Source organism: Salvelinus sp. IW2-2015, unplaced genomic scaffold (genome assembly GCF_002910315.2).
Source record: "Salvelinus sp. IW2-2015 unplaced genomic scaffold, ASM291031v2 Un_scaffold1380, whole genome shotgun sequence".
Taxonomy (NCBI): Eukaryota; Metazoa; Chordata; class Actinopteri; order Salmoniformes; family Salmonidae; genus Salvelinus; species Salvelinus sp. IW2-2015.
Window position 1 is genome coordinate 230645 of NW_019942870.1, and position 26718 is coordinate 257362.

The window sequence follows — 26718 nt, forward strand, 5'->3', positions numbered from 1 at the left end:
GCTAATACATTTTTGTTTTCTTTAACCACAGCAGGTGCAGGTGATCACTGGGTATGTGGTACACTTTGCTTGATGTTTGCCTGACATCTAACTGGCTGAAATTCTAAACGCTATACACACAAAAATAAGCACACAAGCAAACCATCCAAGAGATGGCTCTGCTTCTGCAAAAAAAGTGCAGGATGGACTTTCAATTTTTTTATGCCGTGATGTTGATGTTTCGGAAAATCAATTAAGCAGTCATTTGCCAGAAACAGAGCACCAAAAATTATTCAGCTCAAGTGCAGCGTCCGCTCGACGACGTTGAACATTGTCATTTAAATGGTGTTATGACATAAGTCCAGTCCAGAACACAGAGATTCACTAAGGTTGTGAATACACAACACACACACCAACCTAACACACACCCCATGCTCTAACCCAACCTCTTGAACGCCGAGCCATGTTTAACTGCTAAAACCAACCAGCAGCCTCTAACCCTAAAGCATCACTCTTAGGGCACCTTTGCTATCATCAACATGACCACTACTATTCTACGCTTGAATTCCAACACTTACCGTCATAGGAGTATGATAATAACACTGCAGGTAATAACATACAGTGTCTAACATCTCATCTCTCTGATTTAGTCAACTTCAACAGGGAGCCTCTCTACCTGTTGAGGCAATCTTAAGACATCAACTTTTTGTTGAGGCACAGAGTTTAGTTTCAGGTTTAACAGGGTATTCGTTTCATGCGAAACTTTCTCCTTTTAAACATTTCAGTTTCATTTGTTTCAGTTAATATTGTCATAAATAACAATTCATACATTTTCCATAACCGTTAAATTCGGCTATATACATTATGTACATGTCACAGAAAAAATGGATGAAAAATCCTAAGTCATAATTATCCAATATGGCACATTTTATAACAACTTTAGACTTTAGTCTAGTTTGGCATAAATTAATGTCAAGTTTGGTATAAAAATAGTTCATATTTACAATAACAGAAATCCAGGTCTTTATCAAGTAAGATTCTTTTTGTTCAATTAATACATAAAAAGGCATTAAAGTAGGGAAGGGGGAGGACATAAATTATATTAACTGTTTTTTTATGATCGAATGCTTATAGTTACTGTTGCAGTGTCAGATCCAAAGTCGTTGTACAGTTTGAGTGTGTATGCTCCAGCATCCTCTTTTTTCACACTGGTGATGATGAGTGTAGTGAGGTCCTCTGAGGTCTCGATGTGGAACCTACCGCCATGCTCCTCACCGGGCAGCATTCTTCCACCGCGAGACCATTCGATGTTAGGGGTGGGCTCTCCGGAGAAAGCACAGGCCACGGTGAGAACCTTTCCAAGTTCAATGGTGATGTCCTCTGGGAGAGCTTCGATTCTTGGTGCCCCTGTCGCACCTGTTAGAACACAAATAAAAAAATGCTTAGCAACTGCACTACTACAAATATGGGTAACATTTTACTTAAAGCCTGAAGGTTTAATGCATTATGATGTAGCTATAATGCATTGTAAGACTTGTATGTCATAAGCATATATGAGATACTTACCTAGCATACCCTGTGCAATAGATCTCATGGAGGACCCCTCTAGGTGGGAGTGACTCATCATTTCAGCCATACTGCTGGAGCTCATGGCATGGGAAGATGTCATGGAAGACATGCTAGATAGAGACATGGTTTCCATCTGCATTTCAGCAGCCATGGCAGCCATGCTAGACATACTGGCCATACTGGAACTGCTGAAAGAGGTCTCCTGATGCATAGAAGATGAAGAAGCCATGTGGACTGATTGGGAAGAGAAGCTTTCCTGCATGCTGCTAAGAGCAGCACTCTCCCCCATCATCATCATCTGAGCTCCTCCATGGATTTCTTTCTTAACGACCTGTTCTGAACTTGTATGGGAGGCTAAAGCCATAGATGCTTCTTTTTGACTCATTGATACCTGTTCGGTTTTCACTTAAATAGAAGAAAAGAGACAAAGAACCATTAGAAATGTGAATATACAGACTTGTACAGAATTCGTACAGAATTTAGTTTTATCAAGAGGTTTGCTTTTTACAGCAAAACGTACCTTTCATGGCCATCTGCTGCTGCACATAAGCTGTGACTTTAGTGTAGATGGATTGGAACACTTGGCCAACAAATGAGAATGAAGATTTAGTAGAGACTCCTCSTTCTGCAATGAGCTCACAAGAGTATTCTCCCTGGTCGTTCTCAGAGAGGTCATGGATAATGAGAGAACAATGTCCATCCACAGACATATGGAACTCATAGTGGCTGCTCTGTGTCAGTTTCATTCCATTCCTGTACCACACAACTTCTCTCACGCTGCTTTCAGATACACAGGACATTCTCACTGTGTCTTCTGAGGCTTTGGCTGTGAGTTGGTGGATAATATTTGGAGCTTTAGGAGTTGGGGATTTCACTGTTAGTGGAGATTTTACTCTCTTAGGTGAGGTGACTTGGGGAGGTGACTTCACTCCTTTTGGTTCAGGAGACTTGACTTGGGGAGGTGACTTCACTCCTTTTGGTTCAGGAGATTTGACTTGGGGAGGTGACTTCACTCCTTTTGGTTCAGGAGATTTGACTTGAGGAGGTGACTTCACTCCTTTTGGTTCAGGAGATTTTACTTGAGGAGGTGATTTCACAACCTTTGGTTCGGGAGACTTGACTTGGGGAGGTGGTTTCACTACCTTTGGCGAAGCGATTGGTTCAGGAGACTTGGCTGGGGGAGGGGATTTCACCCTTGGAGGCGAGACAACTGGTTCAGGAGACTTGACTCTGGGAGGTGATTTCACTCCCTTAGGCAACATGATTGGCTCAGGAGACTTGACTGGAGGAGGGGACTTCACCCTTGGAGGGGAGGAGATTGGTTCAGGAGACTTGACAGGAGGAGGGGACTTCACTCTTGGAGGTGAGGTGATTGGCTCAGGAGACTTGACTGGGGGAGGGGACTTCACCCTTGGAGGCGAGGTGATTGGTTCAGGTGACTTGACAGGAGGAGGGGACTTCACCTTTGGAGGCGAYGTGATTGGTTCAGGAGACTTGACTGGCGGAGGGGACTTCACCCTAGGAGGTGAGGTGATTGGTTCAGGAGACTTGATTAATGGGGTTGGGGTTTGGGGAACACTGGMAGGTGAAGCTACTCGTTCAGGAGACTTGAATCCAGGCTCTGGTGACTTTATTGAAACAAAAACCTCCTCTTCGACAATTGCTCGGAAAATGGTCAGACTAAACTGAGTCTCTTGTCTGCCCTCAGCATTCTCAACCAGCAGTGTGTAGCTGCCTTCATCAGACGATTGTACAGAGGAAATTTCAAATGTAGACTTGTACTGCGTGGTAGATACCATAAGACGATGAGAGGATACAATTACTTGTCCCTCATGCAACCATGTAACACTTGGTGCTGGTTCGCCATCAATGTCGCAAGTGAATCGAGCAGTCTCTCCTTCATTGACTGTTGCAGACTGTGGCTTAGTCAGTATTCTGGCTGCCAGAGTTGACTTAACTTTATGAACAGTCACTTGCTCAACTTCTGACGCCTCCATAGCCCTCATTTTTGTTTCAGTTGAAGAATATGTTTCAGATCTTTCAGACGATGCATGTCTTTCACCCGACACGTATCTTTCAGTCAATCGAAACTTATCAGATGATGCTGATGATAAGGATGCTGCAGATGATAAGTATTCAGTTGATGCATACTTCGCGGATGCAGCATATTTTTCAGATGCAGATATAAATCGTTCAGATGAATCATATCTGTCATATGTTTCACGTGATTCAGTTAACTTTGATTTACTTTCTTTCACCTCCATATGTGTTGCTGAGGAGGAAGCTGCCTTGAAGGATGATATGTGGTAATGGTCTGTCTTTGTGATATCAGGAACAAATGGTTGTGGAGCATCCTCATCTTTACGACGTGATGTATATGTGGAGAATTCACCTCCAGAAACATCAAGGATACCATAGTCGGACGCTTCTCCCTTTGAGTTTGAACAAACAGCACGATACGTGCCACTGTCCTCTGCCTGACAATCACGGATCTGTATAGACAGCACTCCACTCATGTTTGTGAAGCGTAACTTCTCACTTTCTTGAATCAGTTGTCCGTTATGAAACCACTGGATCTCAGCCACAGGCTTCGCTTGGACATTCAGAGTGAACTTCGTATTCTGACCACATGGCACACGATGGGAACGCATTCTCACAGTCACACGTGGGGCGTGGTCGAGGCTGAAGGGTGTTTGGGTCACCGTCTGGTACTTGCGCTCAGATTTCAGTGCAGCCTTTCTTGACTCGTATCTGGACATGATGTCAAATCTGGCTGACCTCTCAAATCTTGAGGATGAGCGGGAGGATCTCTCAGCTGAAGCTGGGGGGCTGGGGGAGCGTGGACGCGTCCTCTCAGGGGTGGGGGATCTCCTTTCGATGATCTCCTCTGGCTCCAGAGGACGTGGGCGAGGAGTTCTTATAAGCTCAGAAACAGGGCGCATCAGCTCAATGTATGTAGGAGACAGTGATCTTCTCCTCCTCAWGAACTGTGAAACTTRTGTTCTCTTGARCTTGTGCTCGGTTACTTGTGATACTTCTCTTCTTGCAAKATGTTTKTTWMCTTCATGACGCAMAGCAGARAACTCGAAKCGGACAGGGCTGCRTTGTGGGGAGGCAGAGAAGCCAAGTTCAAGCTCCTCSTCAAGTTGGAGCCTTTCRTSRTCAGRTTTCTTCATTGASAGGTAATCATCAATGGGCTGCAGAAGCTCTTCATCYCTCATATCACCRAGGGAGCGTCTTCTTGARCTGAAGGATGCCTCMGATCCAYGAGAAGGTGACCGTCTTGCTGGTCTTACTGTTTCCAAGTCATCTTGRGTGAGCTTRGGYATACGCCATCTWGGCCTYTACTGGTCAGTAATTCTAGGAAGGGGCATMACATAGAATTGCTCCCACCTGGAGAGACGAATMCGTTTCTGTCTCTTCTGTACYATCTTCTCCATCCGCTCAGGCATTTCYTACTGATCTCMGAGTTTCTTGTACCACTTCATGTCAGACAAAGGTACAAAGTGTTTAATCAACAGGTCTTCATCCAGAGCACTTGCATCATGGACACGTGYCTCAGGAATTTRATATGGCATGCYAAGTTTCCTTTCCTCGATKTMTACYAATGGTTTTTCTTCTGTGATATCAAATTCYCCCTCYCAGTGTTTGGTYCTCACTSCRGGCTTGTATATGTCTGCAGCYTGTTTCAAAGCCTCTTGAGCCGCTMGGTTGAYTCCAGTAACTTCAGTGGTGGAAAGGCMTTGTGCCATTTTCAGTGTCTTGTCAATTTGTTGTTGAACATAWTTCTGTTGTTCCGCCTCACTCTTATATWCTCTRCTRTTYTATGTAATGCGGTCCACCTTCAGTGTYGCCTGGCAACWCACTGATCCAACACAGTTTGTTGCWGTAACTTTGTAAAGACCTGAATCCTCAACAAGAGTTTCTCTGACATGCAGAACGTGATAGTCTACATCCTCTTGYACAACTGRGATTTGTTGGTTGAATTCCAYTGGCCTGCCATCCTTCTCCCACTTCAYGYTTGGTGCAGGTGTTCCKGAGACRCTCAAGTCAAAYCGGACACTATGGCCCTCTACACACTCCACGTTAGCCAACAGCCGTTTGAACATTGGCCTCATGGTGTCTTCACTAACAGGGTGAGGTGTCACTGTAAGACGTGCTGTGCAACTGTCTTCACCAAACTTGTTGTGGGCCATAACAGTATATTCAGCATCGTCATCAAGGTCAAGATTGTGGATCATCAATTGATAAAGACCCTTGTCACTAATGAAAGTGTACTTRTTATCATCTCGTTTGATTTTCTGWCCAGCCTTCAYCCATGTTACTGTTGGCTCTGGGTGCACTGTTATGGTTACACCGAAACGAACATCTTCACCYATGTAAGCAGRYCGGTTGTACAGAGGCAGAGTGAASTCTGGTGGTCTRTGCATAAGTCTTTGCTTATCAAGCTTTCTCTTCTTTGTGAGTGAGCGTCCYATYAAGTGTTCACGYTAGCATCTCACAGTTTCAACYAAGAGTTCTCCATAGGRYRTATCTTCACCYTCCTGACTGARYACTTTGCATCTGTAGACACCATCGTCAGATGRTTCAATTTCCTTGACGTAGATGCTAGCAARTCCATTGAWGTAGCTGATTTCATATTTGTGACTMGCTGTTAACTGGCGGGTGCCAAAGTACCAKATTGCTTTTGTGGTTTCYTCYTAYTMTTCAATGTTGCAAACAAATCTGACATGRCCACCRTCCTCTGAAGATCCATGCATGACTGGACCGGCTCTCAGACCTTCTYRAGGGTYCGCAATCTTGACTTTGCCAACTGCATAACCTCTGTAARTRCTGAAMCCACCACCYAAAGCAACACGKGCTGKTGAGACYATTGTCTCTCTSTCTTTCTTCACCAACGTCTGGTAGTATCTTCTGTGTCTCAATGTRTTMATAGTRTTTMTGCTGAGMTGRTCCAGCTTCAARCTAAGCCAAGGATGTTCCAYAGCTTCATGAGCAGTCATACGTTTCTTCAGGTCTTTACAKAGAAGTCTGTCACAGAAGTCCATYCCTTCGAMGCTGGTCTCTTTGAAYGCCTCACTGTCYAAMYTGTARTCTGCATTTGAGATATTRTCAATKATTTTTGTGGTTGATTCTGCTGCAAAYGGGTTAAGTCCACTGAGGAGCACATACGTTAYRACACCAACTGACCACATGTCAGTTGCAGTGCTGACAAGWCCATGYCGGTGGACTTCAGGTGCACAYTACTCTGGTGCAGTGAAATTGATTCTGATATTTTCTCCAGGAGTCAGTAATCTAGCCTGGCCRYTTTCAATAATTTTGATYTTTGTGCTCTTTCTTGTGGTGTAGACAATGTTGTCAGGTTTGATTTCAAAATGAGCATAGTTGAGTTTGTGCAAGAACTTCAGAGCTGAGCACACCTGTCTCAGGTACRTAACAATCTCCAGTTCTGAGAGCTCAAAGTTGCCTGTGCCAAGTCMTTCAAAGATGTCCACYCCTGAGATYAARTCYTAYATCAAGACCATTTCTTCCAAACTGTCAAAYGACTCYTGTAGGTACATGAAGTTCTTGTGTTTAGKYAGATTGAGTGTCTCAATTTCCCTAGCAACCAGCTCCTGATCAGTACCTTTYATRTTGATAAACTTGGCCATGAATGTCTTCTTGGACTTGTTTTCAACACAGCGATGAACAACGCCAAARGTTCCGGCACGTGCCAGCTCTTCAGAWATTGTGTACTGGGCAGCCACCATCTTGATCTTTGATGAATGTGGTGCCTCCTCTTTGGTGATTTCTCTAGCTTCATCAACTTCTTCATCATAGTTTCTGATAACGGATTTATCTTCTATTGTTGTAACAGGCTCAGTTGGTTCAGAATGATCGCTCAGACCAAACTGGTTCTCCGCAATGACACGGAACTGGTATTTCGTCTTGCCAAACAGAGCGATCATTGTGTATTTAGGCTCGTTGGTTTMYCCWGCYCGGATCCACCTGTCACCTGATGTGGGGCACTTCTGAATAATGTAGTTAATGATAGGGCTTCCGCCATCTTTTTCTGGAGGACTCCAGGTTAGAGTGATGGAATCTCTAGTGATTTCACTGACTTTAATGCCCTTAGGAGGATCTGGTACATCTGCCACGGCAACTTCAATGGTCTGTTTGTCAACTCCGAATCTGTTCTTGGCAGTGATTACATAGTAACCTGTATCCTTCTTCTGAACTCCTTTGGGGAAGACGAGTGAAGTAAATGATCTTGTGACAATCACTTGAGTGTGAGCAGATGATCCCATGATCTCTGGTCCCTTTTGCCATTGGATTTGAGGGTCGGGCTTGCCACTGATTGGAATCTTAATGGTAACCACTTCACCCTTTACAGCATGAACTGCTCCCATGCCTTGCAGTTCTTGAGGTAGGTGGATCTTGGCAGGAACTGGAGGAGAAAAGAAAGAATATAAATTAATTGAGTATATCAATACTTATATATATACAGTATATACAATTCTAAATGACCTACATTTTTTATCAAATGTAAGGGAATTCAAACTTGTTTTATTATCAAAAGATGTATGTGTAACACAAAATGTCCTCTTAAAACACTTTTCAACAGCCTATCAKAAATGTTTACCTTCAACAGTCAGATTCACTGTTGTAGAGATGGATCCTCCTTGGTTTGTTGCCCTGACTTGATAGACACCTGCGTCGCTGTCCTCGGCATTAGCAATAACAAGTTGGTAATAACCTCCCTTGAATTCTTGCAATTTGAGTTTGGTACCATCTGCAACAATTTCTTTGCCATTCTTATACCATTTCACYGCGGGGATGGGATGTCCAACAATTTTGGTGACAAATGTAGCATTGGATCTAAACTTCACAATCATCTCTGGTCTCATTTCTTCTCTGAAGACAGGAGGTTTCATTGTGAGACCTGATTTGGGAATGATGGCCTCTGACACCTCACTCCAATCACTCTCACCACCCATGTTTTCACATTTCACACGGAACTCATACTCAAAGCCCTCAAGAAGGCCTTTTACAGCGAAATGTGTCTCATGGATTTTATTGGATGTACAAGTGATCCATTTGTTCTGTTTCTTCTCTCGTTTTTCAAGGAAATAGTTCTTTATCTTTGCACCTCCATCGTCTTTTGGTGGTTTCCAGAACACAAGACAAGAATCGTTGGTCACTTCTGTGACAACAGGCTGCATGGGAATTCCAGGTTTTTCTGAGGAACAGACAATGAGAGCGATGTCATAGAAGTGCATTATTCTCTTAACCGTTACAGTAAACATGATCTATGTGATATATTTATCATTGTCAACAAGCATACTTACCGAATGGACTTTTGATAATGAGAACACCAGGAACTTCAAGTGCCTCACTGACTCCATATTGGTTCTGAGCAGAAACACGGAAGTAGTATCCAGCACTTTCAATCAGATTTGGAATCCTGCAAGTGTTTCCTGAGACTGATGATGACACCAGATGCCACTGCTCGCCTTCCTTTGCTTCTCGTTTCTCCACAATGTAGTTGGTGATCATTGATCCACCGTCATCCTTCGGTGGTTTCCAGCTGATGATCACTGCGCTCTTCAAKACAGCATCAACAACAATAGGTCCCTCGGGTTTGGTAGGTTTATCTGAAAAAAAATGGTAAAAATCAACATTTAGATAACAAATTCTCTGTTGGTCATGCAAAAAATTGGTTATGTTTATAAAATAAGCAATTATATTATTTCAATAATAGTAAAAAAATTATTGTTACCTTGAATTTCAACCTTGAGTGTGGTTTCAACAGTTCCAAATTTGTTGGTCAATTGCACCTTGTATCTTCCAGCATTTGTTTTGCGCTGTACATTCCTTACAACCAGATGAGTGTAACTCTCAGTGTTTTCAATTATCACGTTTTCAGACGCGTTGAGCGGCTTCTTTGCATAGAACCACATGATTTGAGGAATTGGACGGCCAATGTAGACAACATGGAGACGAAGACTTGTTCCACACCCTGCAGTGTATTTCTCCTTCAATGGGAATCCAGGGTGGAAAGCAGGTGCGGCCTGCAAGCGCAGCTTGCCGCTGGACTCTGTTTCACCGGCTTCATTGGCGGCCCTGCAAGTGTATATGCCCTCATCTTCCTGTTCATCTGTGGCCACTGTCAGTGAATGGRTGCGACCATCAGAACTCATCTTGTACTTGCGGCTCTGGATCAGCTCCTTGCCATATCTGTACCATCTGATGTCAGGAAGGGGACGTCCAATAATCTGGCATGTCAGAGTTCCTGATTCACCAAGTTTTGTGATGACATCTGCCATGTCTTCCTTGAGACTAGGAGCCTCTCCCACTGTTGAAACATAAACAGAGCATGAACATTATTTCTAATGAATGGCAATGATAATTTGTAATCAATGATTTTTGTAATCTAAGGCGCTTAGAGTATTTTATGAAAATATTATGCCAACTTACAGCTCAGTTTAGTCTTGATGCCCATGGCGGTCCTGCGAGGTCTACTCATTCCTGTTTCATTTTCTGCAAGGATTCTGAACTCATACTCTGTTGCCTCCATCAGACCACCCATGGTGAACTGTCTGTCCTTGGAACGCTCCTTGTTGCATTTCTTCCAGGCACTTTCACCTGACTGTCTGAACTCAATCCAGTAACCCAGGATCTCTTTGCCACCATCGCATTCTGGGCGCAGCCAGTGAATAGTGATGCAGTCTTTGGCAACGGAGATTATATCAATCTCACCTGGTTGACTGGGTTTGTCTATTCAAAGAGAGAGAAGTAACCATGCAATTACAAAAATTCATCTTATTCAAGTATTGTATTATTTATAATATTTATATGTATTATTAAAGGTGCAATATGCAGAAATCGCCATTTCCTGTTTGCTAAAATTCTAATAGTTCGCCTAATTTCAGTTTTTGACAAAACAAGACGTCATTGTGTAGAAAATCATTGTACCATCTAAACCGCTGTGAAATATCTGTTCCATAACCAGAAATATTGTAATTTCAGCTGTTTGAAACTGAGCGTAAAAGACGCAAAAACAAAACTTAAGAACAGGAAGCATATCATTAGCACACATAGAACACTTCTTACACTTTCTTTCAATGAGATTGACAGATKTATAACTATAATTTCTATGTTCATTTTGTCGGGTCACCCAAAAAGTTACATATTGCAGCTTTAAATGTATAATCGAAAGGCCTATTAAATACATACCGAATGGATCTTTGCATATAACATTTTCAGATACTGGTCCAGGTTCACTCTGACCGATGTCGTTTTGTGCCACGACACGGAACAGATATTCAGCATCAGGGATGAGTCCAGTGAGAGTGTACATTGTAGTGGTGATGTGTGTCTTGTTGTGACGCACCCACTTCTCTGTGGACACCTCTCTCCTCTCAACGTAGTATCCTGTAATGCGGGCGCCACCATCATCCTTTGGTCTGCCCCAAGATAGAGCAACAGTGCTCTTTGTGACATCCATAACTTCTGGTGGGTTGATTGGAGGTTCTGGTGGAGCTGTTGTATAGAAATGAGAATTGCATAATTGTAAATAGAAGAACTGAGGAGTGATAACACAAGAAAACACATTTTATGGTTGCAGGACAAGAATTATGAACATTCAAAAATACTTACACAGCGGTGTCTTTGGAGTGACACATTCATCTGATTTGAGAGATCTGCTCACACCAAACTGGTTTTCAGCAGTGATCTTGAAATGGTATTCAACATTCTCCTTCAGCCCCTTGACCACCAGAGCTGTGTCCACCACTCTTGAGTCCACAGTGTACCATGCTACCTTTGATACCTCTCGCCTTTCAACGATGTAACCCAGGATATCAGAGCCACCGTCTTCAGAGGGAGGTCTCCAGCTGACTCTTACAGAGCGAGCCTGGATATCATCAAACTCAAGAGGACCTTCCGGTGCGTCTGGACGTCCAATCACTTTAACATTGATGTAGACAGCCTTCCTGCCACATTTGTTCTCCAGGACCAGGTCATATGTGCCAGTATCATCTCTGTGGGCTTCTTTGATCACAAGTTCAGTGATATCATCATTGGTGGCAATCATAGCTCTGTGAGAGATATCTCGGCCTTCCTTTGTCCACTTGCAAATAGGGACTGGTTTACCCTTGATGGGCACAGACAGCCTGATGACTCCTCCCTGTCTGACCACATAGCCTTCTTCATATTTGAGGTCCAGTTCATAATCGGGATAGTCTGAAATGAAGCAAACAGACATTAAGTTAGTTCACATTTGACACAAGCTTCAAAAGCAAAATACAAAATTCAGCTCTTCCTGGCACGCTATACACATATTTTTATCCCTTACCAAGCATTTCTGTAACCTTGACGATTCCTGGGATCTCGACTGGCTCTCCGGGTCCACCAGCGTTGCAGGCCATCACACGGAACTTGTACTCAGCTCCCTGAGGCATGTGCGTCAGAGTGTATTCACAGATCTTTATGGGTGTCGTGTTGCACATGGTCCATTCCACCTGGTCCACCTTCTGCATCTCAATCAGATAACCAGTGATGACAGAACCACCCTCTTCCTCTGGAGGACTCCAGGCCAGAGACACAGACGTTCTGGTTGTGTCTGTGACCATGGGGAACTGTGGTGCACTAGGAGGCTCTGTTTAGATYAAGACAAATATAATAGTTTTGGTCATACACACAAGTTTGAAAATGGTAGAAACTAAGTTGCAAGGACATTTTGACCCATAAATCATTGCGTTGAATAACACATTACAAAAAAGTTAAACATAGTAATTACATAATTTACTGCTTATTTCAATGTTTCTAATATGGGACACAACAACTAAGGACAGGATTACATATGCATACCGATGGGATCCATGGCGATAGCTGGTTTAGATGCCATACTGGGTTTGCTCGAGCCTCTGGAGTTGAGGGCGATCACGCGGAACTCATACTCATTGCCTTCGCACAGACCTGATGATCTGTATCTGGTCATGGTGACTGGGTTCTTAACGATGCTCATCCACCTTTCAGATCTGACCTCCTTACGCTCAATTATATATCCAGACACCTGGGAGCCTCCATCTTCTTCTGGTGGCTGCCATGTGATGGTCATTCCCTCATGAGTCACATCCAGTACATCAGGTCGGTTTGGTGCACTGGGTACGGCTGTGGAGAGATTCGAGATTTCACATGAGATCGGTTATAGCCACCATCATCCCTTTCCTTTAACTTCCTCAAAATGAAGTACATTGTTTTGGTGTTTTAATTATAGTGTATAATACATTTTGTCAAAAGGTGAAATGTACTGTGTTTTAGGATTTATGATGACTTACTCTTGAGACTCTTGCATTCAACAACTTCAGACTGCAAGAATCCCCCAATGCCGAAGCGGTTTGTTGCAGCCACACGGAACACGTATTCAGTTCCCTCAGACAATCTGGTGAACTTGAATGTGGGTCTTGTGACAGATTCGGACACTGGTAGCCATCCGGGGCGGTGAGCGTCACGCTGCTCAACAACATAGCCACTAACGTTGGCGCCGCCATCCTTCTCTGGTGGCTCCCAGCTGACCGTTACAGATGTGGCATCAACGGCATCAACTGTGATCGGTCCAATAGGTATTCCAGGTTTATCTAGACAGAAATAAGCAGACGGTTGTATTTAGAATATTCCAATACAAAAACATAAGAACACACAAACACAAGTATGGACGCTTACCAAGAACACACACACTTACCAAGAATGATAATTTTAAGTATCTCTGTCGCAGTTCCTACAGAATTCTTTACTTGAAGAGTGTAGCTACCAGTGTCATCAATGGTTGTCTCACGGACAGTCAGTTTGGTGTATTTTCCATTAGACTCAATCTTAACCCGGTCAAGACTATCCTTCATTTTAACACCATTGAAGGACCAGGTGCAAACTGGAGCAGGTCTGGCCTTTATAGGAATATTGAGGTCGATTGGTTTGCCGGCTGGCACATGGACAACCTTCTGTGGAATGCCGGCCAGATCAATATAGGGCGCCACTGTAAAAGGAAATATTTTGAGGGAAAATTAGACCATCTGAAGATGTATCAAACCTTTCATATATTAAATAGATTAACTGCCATGTGTGTAGCATAAGAATCGGAATATAACATACGTAGTTGTTCCTGAATGACCACAGGTCCTGTAATCTCCCTAGGCTCGCTAACTCCTCTGGTGTTGGTAGCTCTGATTCTGAAGAGATACGTCTCCTTCTCTGTCAGACCAGTGACGGTGTGCCGGGACATGGACTGTTTAACGGTGGCCACTGCACTCCATCTGTCTGATCCAACGATGTTAGCTTCAATGACGTAGCCCGTCAGTCTGCTTCCACCATCATGAAGAGGTTTCTCCCAGTTAAGTAAGGCGGAGGACTTTCCAATATCCACAATGTGCAGATCCTGCGGGAGGCTGGGTACTTCACAGACCAACACTGATTCAGGGGTTTCACATGGTTCTCCTACACCGTATATGTTCTCTGGTAACACTCTGAAGAAGTAGTGTACTGATTCCTCCAGGCCAGTAATTCTGAACAAGGTCTTCRTGCATTCTGTTGTAACTGTTTTGTAGGATTTCATTGAAGCTTCACGTTTCTCAATAATGTAGTTGTTCACAGGGGCTCCGCCGTCAATAGTTGGTACGTCCCATGTGATGACGACAGACTCCTTTGTGTAGTCTTTGACTCTAACTGAACCAGGTGGTCCAGGAGTATCTGGAAAATACAGAAAGGATTAACTGACTGTTCACAGCACATGATGATTCACTATTCTATATGTAATTATATGGTTCACAGATAGTTCTTAATCATTTAACCATCTTAAGTATGTCAACGTAACCGCTAACATACCATAAACTTTGACGAGAATGGTTGCTGACTTCTTGCCAGATGGATTTTCAGCCTCAATGGTGTATTTGCCGGCATCGTAACGATGGACCTTCTCAACGATCAGTTGAGTGTAACTATCAGTTGTATCAATGAACCCACGGCTKTGCAGGTCAATGCCAGGTTTCCTCCAGGTCAGTACAGGAGCCGGTCTTCCAGCCACATTGACGAACAGCCTAAGAGTGTTACCAGCTCTCAGACACACAATCTTCTTCAGATCATCAGGAAGCTCAAGATCAGGGATTGCTGTTGTGACAAAGAATTACAGCACGTTTACAACATAATAACAGCACATATACAAACTATAAGTCTAAAAAGAGGGTATTTGATTCAATGTAGACATTGGTATAAACTGCAGTTATACCAGGTTAACCCTTTACATACAAAAATGCTGCCATTGTGAATTATTGACAGTAAAAGCATAAGAACAAACGTACAGAGTTTCTCAACAGGCTCAATTTCCACACTAGGTTCGCTGAATTCCCCAGTGCCATTGCTATTGACTCCTGCGACACGGAAACTGTACTTCTTGTTGCTTTGAAGTCCAGTGGCAACAAACGAATTGGTCTTCAAAGTCTTCTGAGTGGCCCTGTACCACTGCTCGGTCCCTTCCTCAAGCACCTCCACCACGTAGCCAACAACATCAGCGCCACCATCATACATGGGTCTGGTCCATTGCAAGCTAATGCTATGCTTGGTGGAATCTACCACACGTGGAATTGAAGGAGGGGCTGGAGTGTCTGGAAAACACAAAATATAGTATGAGTCATTCAACAGCAGCAGTGTTTCAGTGTTTCAAAAGTCAACCATAAGTCAACGGTAAGATTATAAAGATAGAACTCATATGGTTACTAAAATCTAGACTATGACTTTTTGATCACGTACATGTTGGCTCTCTACAGTAGGCATACTGAGAGGCTTCACTTGGCTGGCTGTTTCCAGCTGTATTCACAGCTGTAACACGGAACTGGTAGTCACTGCCTTCCAGCAAACCAGAGATCTTCAGGCGGATGTCATAGATGGTAAAGGTCTTATTGACCCTGGTCCATCTGGAACTGCTCTTCTCACGTTTGTCCACCAGGTAATTCTTGATCTCACTTCCACCATCACTTTCAGGTTTCATCCATTCAATGATGACGTGCTCCTTTCCTACAGCCGTGACTTCTGGTGCTCCAGGTTGTGATGGGACAGCTGCAATGATAAAGGAAAATAAAACATGTTTAATAAGGTTTGAGCTTTGAATAAGACAAAAATTGTATTGCATCTATTAAAATGACATGGCCACTGAATGCATGCTTACTGTATGCGTTTCTGGCGATGACAGGCTCGGACTCCAAGGGCACACCAGGTCCGAACTTGTTTACTCCTCTGACACGGAAGACGTACTCGTTGTTCTTGATCAGTTTGGAGCTGACACAGGACAGAGTCTTGCACTCGGTCTCCATGATCACCCAGTTGAGTCTGCTGGTCTCACGTCTATCAACAATGTAATGAGTGACAAGATCTCCACCATCCTCCAGAGGGATCTTCCAAGACACAGTGCACTTCTCATCTGTCACCCTGGTGATTGTGACCTTTTCCTCAGGAGGCCCTGGTGTATCTGGAATTACAGAGTGAAACATTAAATGGTGTTATTATAACAGTGGAGGCTCTTCAGAGGAGGAAGGGGAGGACCATCCTCCACAGTGAATTTCATAAAAATTTAATTGTGAAACATTATAAAAAGTTATCCTTTTTAGAGAAAGCTATACTATACTAAATATATTCACGTCACCAAATAATTGATTAAAACACACTGTTTTGCAATGAAGGTCTACAGTAGCCTCAACAGCACTCTGTAGGACAGCTAGTTTCCGTCTTCCTCTGGGTACATTGACTTCAATACAAAACCTAGGAGGCTCATGGTTGTCACCCCCTTCTGTAGACTTACACAGTAATTATGACAACTTCCGGAGAACCTATCAGAGCTCTTGCAGCAAGAACTGACATGTGATTCATCCAATCAAAGGATCAGAGAATGAATCTAGTACTGAAAGCATAAGCTACAGCTAGCTAGCAATGCAATGCATAACATGTGGTGAGTAGTTGACTCAAAGAGAGAGAAAGACAATAGTTGAACAGTTTTGAACACAACAATTTCTTCAAAAATGAAGGAGAAGCAAGAGAGAGAGAAAGAGAGAGAGCTAGCTGTGCCACTAGAGATTCTGGGTTCGAGTCCAGGCTCTGTCGCAGCCGGTCGCGACCGGGAGACTCATGGGGCGGCGCACAATTGGCCCAGAGTTGTCCTGTTTAGGGGAAGGTTTGGCCGGCAGTGATGTCCTTGTCCCATCGCGTACTAGTGACACCTGTGGCGGACCGGGCGCAGTGCACGCTGATACAGTCGCAAGGTGTACGGTATTTCCTCCGACACATTGGTGCGGCTGGTTTCCGGGTTAAGTGGGCATTGGGTCAACAAGCAGTGCGGCTTGGTTGGGTTGTGTTTCGGAGGACGCACGGCTCTCGACCTTCGCCTCTCCCGAGTCCGTACGGGGGTTGCAGCGATGAGACAAGACTGTAACTACCAATTGGATACCACAAAATTGTGGAGAAAAAGGGGTAAAAAAAGAATACAAAAAAAAGAGAGAGAGCTATGTATATATATATTTATTTTTTCACTTTCATTTACTTAGCTATGCGACTGTTCTCTCTGCTACCGCACGGCAAGCGGTACCGGAGTGCCAAGTCTAGGTCCAAGAGGCTTCTAAACAGCTTCTAACCCAAGCCAAAAGACTCCTGAGTATCTAATCAAATGGTTACCCAGTTTATTTGCATTGCTCCCCCCACCCCCACTTTACACCACTGCTACTCTCTGTTGTTATCTATGCATAGTCACTTTAATAACTCTACCTACATGTACATATTACCTCAAGTAACCGGTGCCAGAGCGTGTAGATGCAAGAAGGAATTATAGCTACAACTATCAAAGTGATCATGTATGTGGCTGCTATGAAAGTTAACTGTGTTTGCGTGTGATCAGGGGTGTAGTCATTCAGCCGATTCTTAAATGGAAGCAAACAGAACAAAACGGGGATAAACATACCTGAACTCTCGTTTGCAACTATTGGACTAATGATTACACCCTAGATCAGCTAGACGCAGGGAAGAGTGTTCAAGGCAGTATTGAATGTGTCACTGTCTGTCACCTTGATTACTCAAATTTCTCTCAACCTGTGCACCTACGTTGTAAACTTCCATTCATAGGCTACGTTGTAGCAATCTCATGAWGGGTATAGGGAAAATGAGCTGGGTGAATGGAATATGAATGAGAGTCATCCAACATGCTGTAATAGAAATACAGTAAGACCATGCTCATCTAAAAAAAATCATTGTCCTCCCTCATCTTAAACGGCACCAACCACCACTGTATTATAGTAATAGTCAGTGTGAAAATACATTTAGTTGAAAACTATTTTGTTTCCATGTCATTGCAAATGTATATGTCTTTGTATCTACTTTATGTTCTTACCGAGTACTTTAACATTGACAGACGCTGTCTTGGTTCCACTGGCGTTCTTCACGGTCAGAACGTATCTTCCTGTGTCGTTTCTGTTGCAGGACTTGATGATGGCCATGGCTCTTGAACTGGTGTATGTCAGGGAGTATTTCTCTCCCAGCTCCAGCACCTTGTCACCTTTGGCCCACCATACTATGGGTTCGGGTTTACCACCAATTACACCATCAAGGACCAGGTCTGATCCAGCCCGGATAGTGACATGCTCTCCAACAAGAGAGCTGTCAAGTTCAGCCTTGGGAGGAGCTATAAGACAAAAATAAAATATAAATTATAAAATAATACATATATATATATATATATTAATATATAAATATGTGTATATATATATATATACATATGCATAAACTTGACAGTAATGTAACAGTATCTAACAGTAGTATCTTACTGTATTCGTCCTTGCAGGTGATCGGTCCTGTTGTTTCAGATGGTGCACTGTGAACTCCGGCTCCATTTTTGGCAATGACACGGAATTCAAAGATTTCTGCTTCACCCAGTCCTCCAACTGTGAAGTGAGTCTCTGTGATGGTGGTGTAGTTACATTTCAACCAGCGGGCATTATCCCACTCATCATCACTCCATGGCTTGCGCTCAACGATGTATCCGACAATCTTGCTGCCACCATCATTGAATGGTATACCCCATGCAATAGTTACTGAGGACCTTGTGACATCAGTCACCTCAGGTTTACCAGGAGGATCTACATGGAGACAAAATGAGAATGTACAATCAGTACAAAGGTCAACATGGAACATTCCAGAGAGTCCAAATATTTAGAAAAATGTCCTTTTCAATGTTGCACTTACCGACTGGGTTCAAAGCCACTACTGATCTTGAGGCCTCACTGGCTTTGCTGAGACCAGAAATATTCATAGCATAAACTCTGAACTGGTACTCCAGGCCTTCAATGAGACTAGAGACTTTGTATTGGGTATCCAGGCATGGAAGCTTGTTCTCCCTGACCCAAAGAATGGTGTTTCTCTCCTTCTTCTCTATCCAGTATCCAGTCACCTTGCTGCCGCCATCAGCATATGGCAGATCCCACTTGATCCCAATAGCAGTAGCAGATACTGTCACCACATCTGGGCGAGTTGGTGGACTTGGTGGAACTGATATTGAGAATAAGATAAAAACAATTCATCATTAGTATATTTTTCAAACTATTACAGCAAATGTAAATTTATTTAACACATGTAGGTACATAGAACTTACCGAATGGATGCTCAATGACAACAGCTGAGGATTCGATGGACTTGCTCACCCCATACTTGCTCTCAGCAGAGACACGGAAGGTGTACTCCATGTATTTGGTCAGATGGCTAACTTTGATCGTGGTGCGTTTACAACTTGAGTTCACCACTTGCCAGGATGTAGATCCAGATTCACGTTTCTCAATGATGTAGTTGTCTATATCCGTTCCACCGTCATCCTCTGGTGCTGTCCAAGCCAATGAACAGCCTTCTGATGACACTGCAGATATTTCAATGGGTCCTACTGGTGGAGTGGGTCTTCCAACAACGTTGACAGTAACAGCAAATGTCTTTGCTCCGGCGGCATTGTCCAGAGTGAGGTAGTATTTTCCACTGTCTGCTCTCTTGCTGTCTTTTACCACCAGGGTGGTCTTTTCTGTGGTAGTCTTGATGATCAATCTATCAGTCTCTTTTAGCTTCATCTCCTCCAGTTTCCAGGTGGCCTTTGGAGCTGGTCTACCACTGATGGGGATATCAATGGTGAATGCATCGTGAGTCTTGCATGTGATGAGCTGGTTGGTTATGCCACTGAGATCTGCTGTGGGCTCAATCTTGGGCTCCTTGATGACAACGGATGCTAAGGCATCTCTTGGGACACTGATACCAGCCTCATTGATAGCCTTGACGCGGAAGTCATATTCTGTGTTCTCAATCAAGCCGTCAATGACTAACTTTAGGTGTTTGGTTTGACCGCCAACAATCCAGCGATCAGAGCCCTTTGCTTTGGCCTCAGCAATGTAACCTGTGATGCGGCTGCCACCGTCGTGTTCAGGTTTCAGCCAGGCCAAGATAGCAGTAGAATTAGTAGTGTCAATGACGTCAAGACTCTTGGGTGGAGCAGGGACCTCAGTTGCAGTAATCGGTTCAGTCATCTCACAGGGTTCTCCTCTGCCATACATATTTTCAGCGATGACTCTGAACAGGTAAGGTACACCTATTTCTAGGTTGGTCATTCTGATCATTTGGCGTGAGGATTTTTCGCTGACTGACTTCCAGCTGAGACGACTAGCCTCACGCTTTTCTACGATGTAGTGCTGAATACGGGCTCCGCCGTCGTTGGCTGGAGCGTCCCACAGCATTGTCAGAGCTCCCCTGGTCACATCCTTGAAGCTGATAGCTCCTGGAGGTCCAGGTGTATCAAGCACCTTTACGGTCAATGTGATAGATTTGCGGCCACCGTTGTTCTCAAGCAACAAGGTGTATTTTCCAGAGTCAAATCTGGTACAGCTCTCAATGGTCAAGGTACTGTATGTGTCAGTTGTGTTGACATCTGCCATAACACCAAGTTCTCCACCTGCCTTGGTCCATGTAGCCAGCGGAGCTGGTTTACCACAGAAGGCAATATGAAGAGTGACGGTGGCCCCGTTCTTCACAACGTGTGTCTGTTTGAAGTCTGCATCAAGTGTGATTTCTGGTGATGTCAGTCTATCAACAGCTTGCACTGGATTAGGAACTACACATGCTTCTCCTTTTCCAGACCCATTCACTGCACGCACACGGAACCTATATTCCTCACCAGCCGTTAAACCTTTAGCGGTGTATGTTGTGTTGATGCAAGTTGCTCTATTGACTTGGTGCCATTCATTAAGGCTTGCCTTGCACATCTCAATGACGTAGCCAATGATCTCCATACCACCGTCAAACACAGGCTTGATCCATTCCAGGGTGACAGARGACTTTGTGGAGTCGGTGACCTTCACCAGWGAAGGAGCACTTGGWGCYCTTGTWGGCTCRCTGCACTTGAAGAGTCTTGATGTGCTGCTTGCTGGTCCGATTCCGGCACCYTTTTCAGCCATGACACGGAATTCATARTCATTACCTTCGMTCAGGTGTGTCACTCTGTGTCTGAGCTCAGTGATTGGCCTCTTGGATGAAACCTTCACCCATTGCAAYCTCTTCTTCTCACGTCTCTCCAGGATGTAGTGRTTMATCTCATTTCCACCATCTGATCTGGGTCTTGTCCAGCCTATTGTGATGGTGTCTCCAGTCACATTTGTGGCGTCTGGTGTTCCTGGGGCTTCTGGAACGGCTGTGAAACAAAACAWRWMTTMMTTMTYMTWYWWKAWKATAATTGAAGTTAATAACAAATAAMTKTARYTGTCAGTSATCWCTTTAGARSTTGTTGMTTGATGGYACTTACTGAATTGCATCTGTGCAATGAATGYATCKGAGTCYAGAGGACGTCCAACTCCGAACTTYTTGACAGCAGAGATACGGAACTGGTACTCGTTMCCCTTGATCAGCTTGGTGGCGTTGAATGAACAAGCTTCACACTTGCTTGTCATCATTGCCCAGGAGATCCTAGATGTTTCTCTCTTTTCCACTGTATAACAGAGGATTGCAGCACATCCATCGTTCTCTGGGGGGTTCCACCAGACAGTTGCCTTTTCTGCAGTGATACCAGTGAAACGCACTGGTCCCTCAGGTGGTCCAGNTGCAGCACATCCATCGTTCTCTGGGGGGTTCCACCAGACAGTTGCCTTTTCTGCAGTGATACCAGTGAAACGCACTGGTCCCTCAGGTGGTCCAGAGGTATCTAAAGAAAGCATACATTGTTAATGGTAAGCATGAATCCACCCACTTGTTGTTAAATCATCTGCATCACAATTTGAGAGAAAATAAATGATGTAACTCTATTTATCTATAAACCAACCTGAGACTCTGATGTTGACACTCTCTGTCTTTGTTCCAGAGCTGTTCTTGGCTTCCACCATGTACACTCCGCGATGGTCGCGATCAGCATCTCTGATGAACAGGTGGCTGGAGCCGATGTTAGTGGTAATATCAATCAACATCATCTTGTCAATCTCTTTACCGTCCTTGTACCATATGACCTGAGGCACTGGTCGACCCGTGATACTACAGTTTAGTTTGATGTTTTCACCAGCCTTGTACACAAGCGCAGTGTCGGCTCTGAACTCAATGTCGGGAGAAACTAAACAGAGAGAGACACAAAAACATGACATTAATGATAAATGTAATCACATAGAGACAAACTTAGATAGCCAGACAAAATAAACAGGTTGTATAACGTACAGTATAATGTATATTTAATATAATGTATAATTACCACTTTCATCTTTGGTCATGACATAGCCCGATGACTGTGAGGGTGGACTGACTGTACCGACAGCATTTCTGGCAATCACTCTGAATTCATAGCGATCACCAGCAGAAAGTCCGGTGATGGTGAATTGCAAATCATTTATGTCGGTGAAGTTGCATCTCAACCATTTGCCTCTACCTTGACGTCTCTCCACACTGTATGCCACAATCTTAAATCCTCCATCTTTCTTGGGTATATCCCATTTGAGAGTGACAGTATCTCTTGTGACATCAATGACGTTAGGCGTACCAGGTGGATCTAGGGGGGAAAGGAAAGGTCAGGTTGCTGAAGTAGTGTATGTTCACAAAGTATGTATGTTCATGATAGCAGACTGTTCATTGAGGAAAAAACGACAAGGTAACACTTTATTGTAGTCCCCGTTATGTATGCATTCATAAAGCCGTTATAACAGCTACACAAGACATTATAACATCTGTCATAGACAGTCATAAATATTTTGTACTCACCAACTGGGGAGATTGCGAGGGCATGTTTGCTCTGTTCACTGACGGGACTCAGGCCAGCATTATTCTCTGCATAGACTCTGAAGGAATACTCCAGTCCTTCAATCAACTGAATGATTCTGTAGTCACGGGCAGAGATGATGCTGGAATTTACTTTAGTCCACAGCAGGCTGTTTCTGTCCTTCTTCTCAACATGGTAGCCAGTGATTGGTGAGCCGCCATCAAAGCTGGGTGCTTCCCATTGAATAGTCATGCCGTCACTGGTAACGTTGTATGTGACTGGTTTTCCTGGTGCACCTGGTGGCATGTACTGGTGTTGGGCGATCACGTCTGGTGAATTTAAAGGATCGCTCACTCCGTATTTGTTCTCTGCACGTACTCTAAACTGGTACTCTGTGCCCTTGACCAGGTTGGGTATCTTGAACGTTGTCCTCACCACACTGGAGCAAACCATCTTCCAGTTAGCCTGGGCCATCTCTCGTTTCTCCACACTGTAGCAAGTGATGTCTCCACCTCCATTGTCCTGTGGTTCATCCCAAGATATAATGATGCCCTGTGCTTTGACCTCATCAAATCGGACCGGTCCAACTGGCACAGAGGGGGGTCCGAGAGTGATCACATTGATGTCAAAGAAGTTCTTGATAAGCTTGTTGTTCAGAACCAATGTGTATAGGCCTGCATTCTCTTTCTTTGCGCTTCTGACTGTTATAGACACTCTGTTGTCTGTTTCACGGAAGCGAATCTGTTCACTTTCTTTCAAAGGAATGTTTTCCTTCATCCATCCAACAGATGGCTTTGGTTTACCCTTAAATGGCATCTCAATATGGATGTTTTGACCGACACGAACAAAGAGTTCGCCATTTGGATAATCTATCATGTTGGCCTCAGGTGGAATAATGAACTCCTTTACTGTTATGGGCCCAATCTGAGAGAAGTCACTGATGCCCTTCTCATTCTTAGAAAACACTCTAAAGTTCACAACAGAATTTTCCTTCTGGTTTGTAACTTCACATGTGCAACGCTTGCATGTTGTAGCAACAGTCCAGGTTTCTTCTTCTTTAGTTTTCGTCTCAATGACATAGTCTGAAATGTAGCTACCACCATCATGGTCGGGCTTGGTCCAGTGAAGAGTCACTGATGTCTTAGTAGCGTCTGTCATGACCAGCTCTTTGACTGGTCCGGGGGTCTCAGTGGCCCTGACTGGCTCTGCAGTCTCACATGTATCACCAGTACCATGCTCATTCTCAGCAGACACTCTYAAGAAGTAMGCGATTTCATCRGACAGACCGTCYATCTTGTATGATGTGTTGGGGCARTCTGATGACACGACTGTATACGCTCTGTTGTTAGCGTCTTTCTTCTCCACAATGTAGTTGGTGATTGGYGAACCACCYTCGATRAGAGGAGCWTCCCAGCTCAGGGTCAACTTGCCTCTGGTGACATTCTTGATGATCAGTTTTTGGCAAGTGGATGGGGTGTCAAGAACCTTGACAGACACAGTGATGAACTTGGACTCGCCAACACCGTTCTCAATCTCCAGGTAGTATTTGCCGCAGTCGTCGCGGGTGACCTTTGGAATGACAAGAACTGTTGTACGTTCTGTGCTGGTGATAGTGTATCTTGCATCGCTGGCCATGTTCTTGTCATGTCTTCTCCATGTGCAGTTTGGTGCAGGTCTGCCCTTCAGAGGAATAAACACCTCAATATCCCTTCCTGCCTTGGCAGTGTATTGAGTTGTCATGGGAACATCCAAATCAAGATCGGCCTCCTCTGTTAGACAGATAGGAGAGATAGAAAAATAGGTAAGAGATTTGATACTAGTGCAATAAGTACAATGTTAACATATTAATAGAATGTTGTGAATATTTGAATACGAACCAAGAATATCCTTGGATTGAACAGGCTGGTACATCTCGATTGGTTGACTGGGTCCCAGACAGTTGACAGCAGATACACGGAAGAAGTAATAGGTTCCTGGTTTCAGGTGATTCACAACATACTCTGTTGTCCTCACTTCTCCATTGTGGCTGATGACAGCCCATTCCCTTTCTTCAGAGGTCATCTGCTCAACGATGTAGCTGGTGATCTCGCTGCCACCATCATACACTGGCGCCACCCAGCCCAGGGTGATGGATGTTTTGGTGGAGTCGACCACTCTGAGTTTGGTTGGTTCACCTGGTGGGTCTAAAATTAAGAAAAAATACATTGTCAAATGTAAGAGAAATGTAATGAACAAGTAGTAGAAGAAACATGAAACATGCTATGTTCTGACTGTAAGTTGCTGTGGATAAGAGRGTCTGCCAAATATCCCYAATGTAAATGTTATGTTCCAGGATGGCAATGAGGAGAATAACATACCAACTGCATCAGCAGCTTTGAAGAGGTCAGACTCTTCGGAGTATGGACCAGCTCCAGCCTTATTGACAGCACATACACGATATTGATAGTCCTTTCCTGTGAGCAGGTTGCTGACTTTCTGTCTTGTATCACGAATGGTGTTTTTGATAACCTTGAACCAACGCAAGCTTGTCTTCTCTCGTTTTTCCAGGTAATATCCATCAATGTCACTTCCGCCATCAATTCCAGGTCTTTCCCATACCACCGTCATTGAGGAGTGTGTGATCATGGTGACTTGAGGCTTGGAAGGTTGACTTGGAGGAACTGCAAAAAAATATATGCATGTTAGATCACGTTGGGACCAAAATACATCTGTCCAGCTATGTTCAGGTAGCTGGACAGATGTTGCTTGTTTTATCCTTACCAAATGCATTCTTTGCTTCTACGGGTTCAGATTCCAGTGGGTCTCCAACTCCATATTTGTTCACTCCTCGGACTCTGAAGATGTACTCATTGCCTTTGATCAGTCTTGGGACATTCACAATACATTCCGCCCAATTCTCAGAGATAATGGACCATTGAATTCTGCTGGCCTCCCGTTTCTCCACAATGTAGTGGGTTACCATTGCGCCACCCTCGTCCTCAGGAGGATCCCACATTATGGTGATACTGTTAGCAGTGACCTTSTTGAGCTGAATCTCGCCAGGTGGTGGTCCTGGTTTATCTAATAATGACAAAACATTTGAAGAATACTATGTCACTTTGCACATTAATTGTTTTGGTTATTTGCTAATTAGAGATACGTTTGTATTGAGTAATTTTCCATATGATTTTTGATACTGTGCCAACAATGTAGACATATAGGTACCACAATATAAATTATAAGGAGCAATACGTACCAAGAATTTGTACTCTGACGTAGGCATATGCTGAGCCCAAAGAGTTTTTGAGCCTCATCTCATATGTTCCAGAGTTGAGACGTGTGGTATCTCTGATGATAAGAGTGGAACTATCAGCAGCGTTCTTCTGTACCAGCTGAGCCTGGGCACCGGACTCAAGTTCCTTTCTGTCCTTGTACCACTCAATTGTRGGTGCTGGTTTGGCAATGATTCCAAATCTAAGCTCGACAGTGGTTCCAGCTTTGTGTTTCACAACCTCGCGATATTCATCAGGAATTTCAATCTCAGGGGCACCTATGATATAACACATAAGATGCATTACATTAACTAATAGTTCAATGGAATGTTCAATGAAATGTTCAATTCCTARTTTTATCATATTTGGAACATAACCCACCATATGTATCAACGCAAGTTGCAGGGCCTGCAATGATGGATGGATTGCTAATTGATCCAACTGCATTCTTTGCCATGACTCTGAATTCATAGGTCTCATCCTGAGTAAGTCCTGTCACAGTATAATGTGTGTCAGAAACATTGGTCAAGTTAGCCTTCGTCCATCTGTCCTTCTGGCCCTCTTTCTTCTCAATCAGGTATCCTGTGATCTTGCTACCGCCATCATAATTGGGCTTCTGCCATGCGATGCTGATGGAAGTCTTCGTGATGT

The 26718-nt window shown here is 43.9% G+C and overlaps 1 protein-coding gene across 1 annotated transcript; it reads right to left on the reverse strand.

The window, feature by feature from the left end:
* Positions 1-563: 563 nt before the first annotated feature.
* On the reverse strand, positions 564-26712 carry LOC112070627 (titin-like). Its single transcript, XM_070439058.1, is given in 32 exon segments — positions 564-1395; positions 1546-1953; positions 2069-7975; positions 8171-8767; positions 8877-9182; positions 9308-9883; positions 10006-10305; positions 10765-11070; positions 11188-11772; positions 11885-12187; positions 12400-12702; positions 12870-13169; positions 13274-13564; positions 13681-14274; positions 14410-14691; positions 14883-15185; positions 15331-15636; positions 15746-16045; positions 17951-18241; positions 18384-18695; positions 18802-19104; positions 19208-21274; positions 21386-21629; positions 21726-21781; positions 21899-22180; positions 22316-22609; positions 22819-24585; positions 24694-24999; positions 25174-25476; positions 25577-25876; positions 26052-26345; positions 26449-26712. Coding segments are annotated over 32 exon segments (19164 nt in total). The 5' UTR covers positions 26525-26712; the 3' UTR covers positions 564-1093.
* Between the last annotated feature and the right edge of the window lie 6 nt (positions 26713-26718).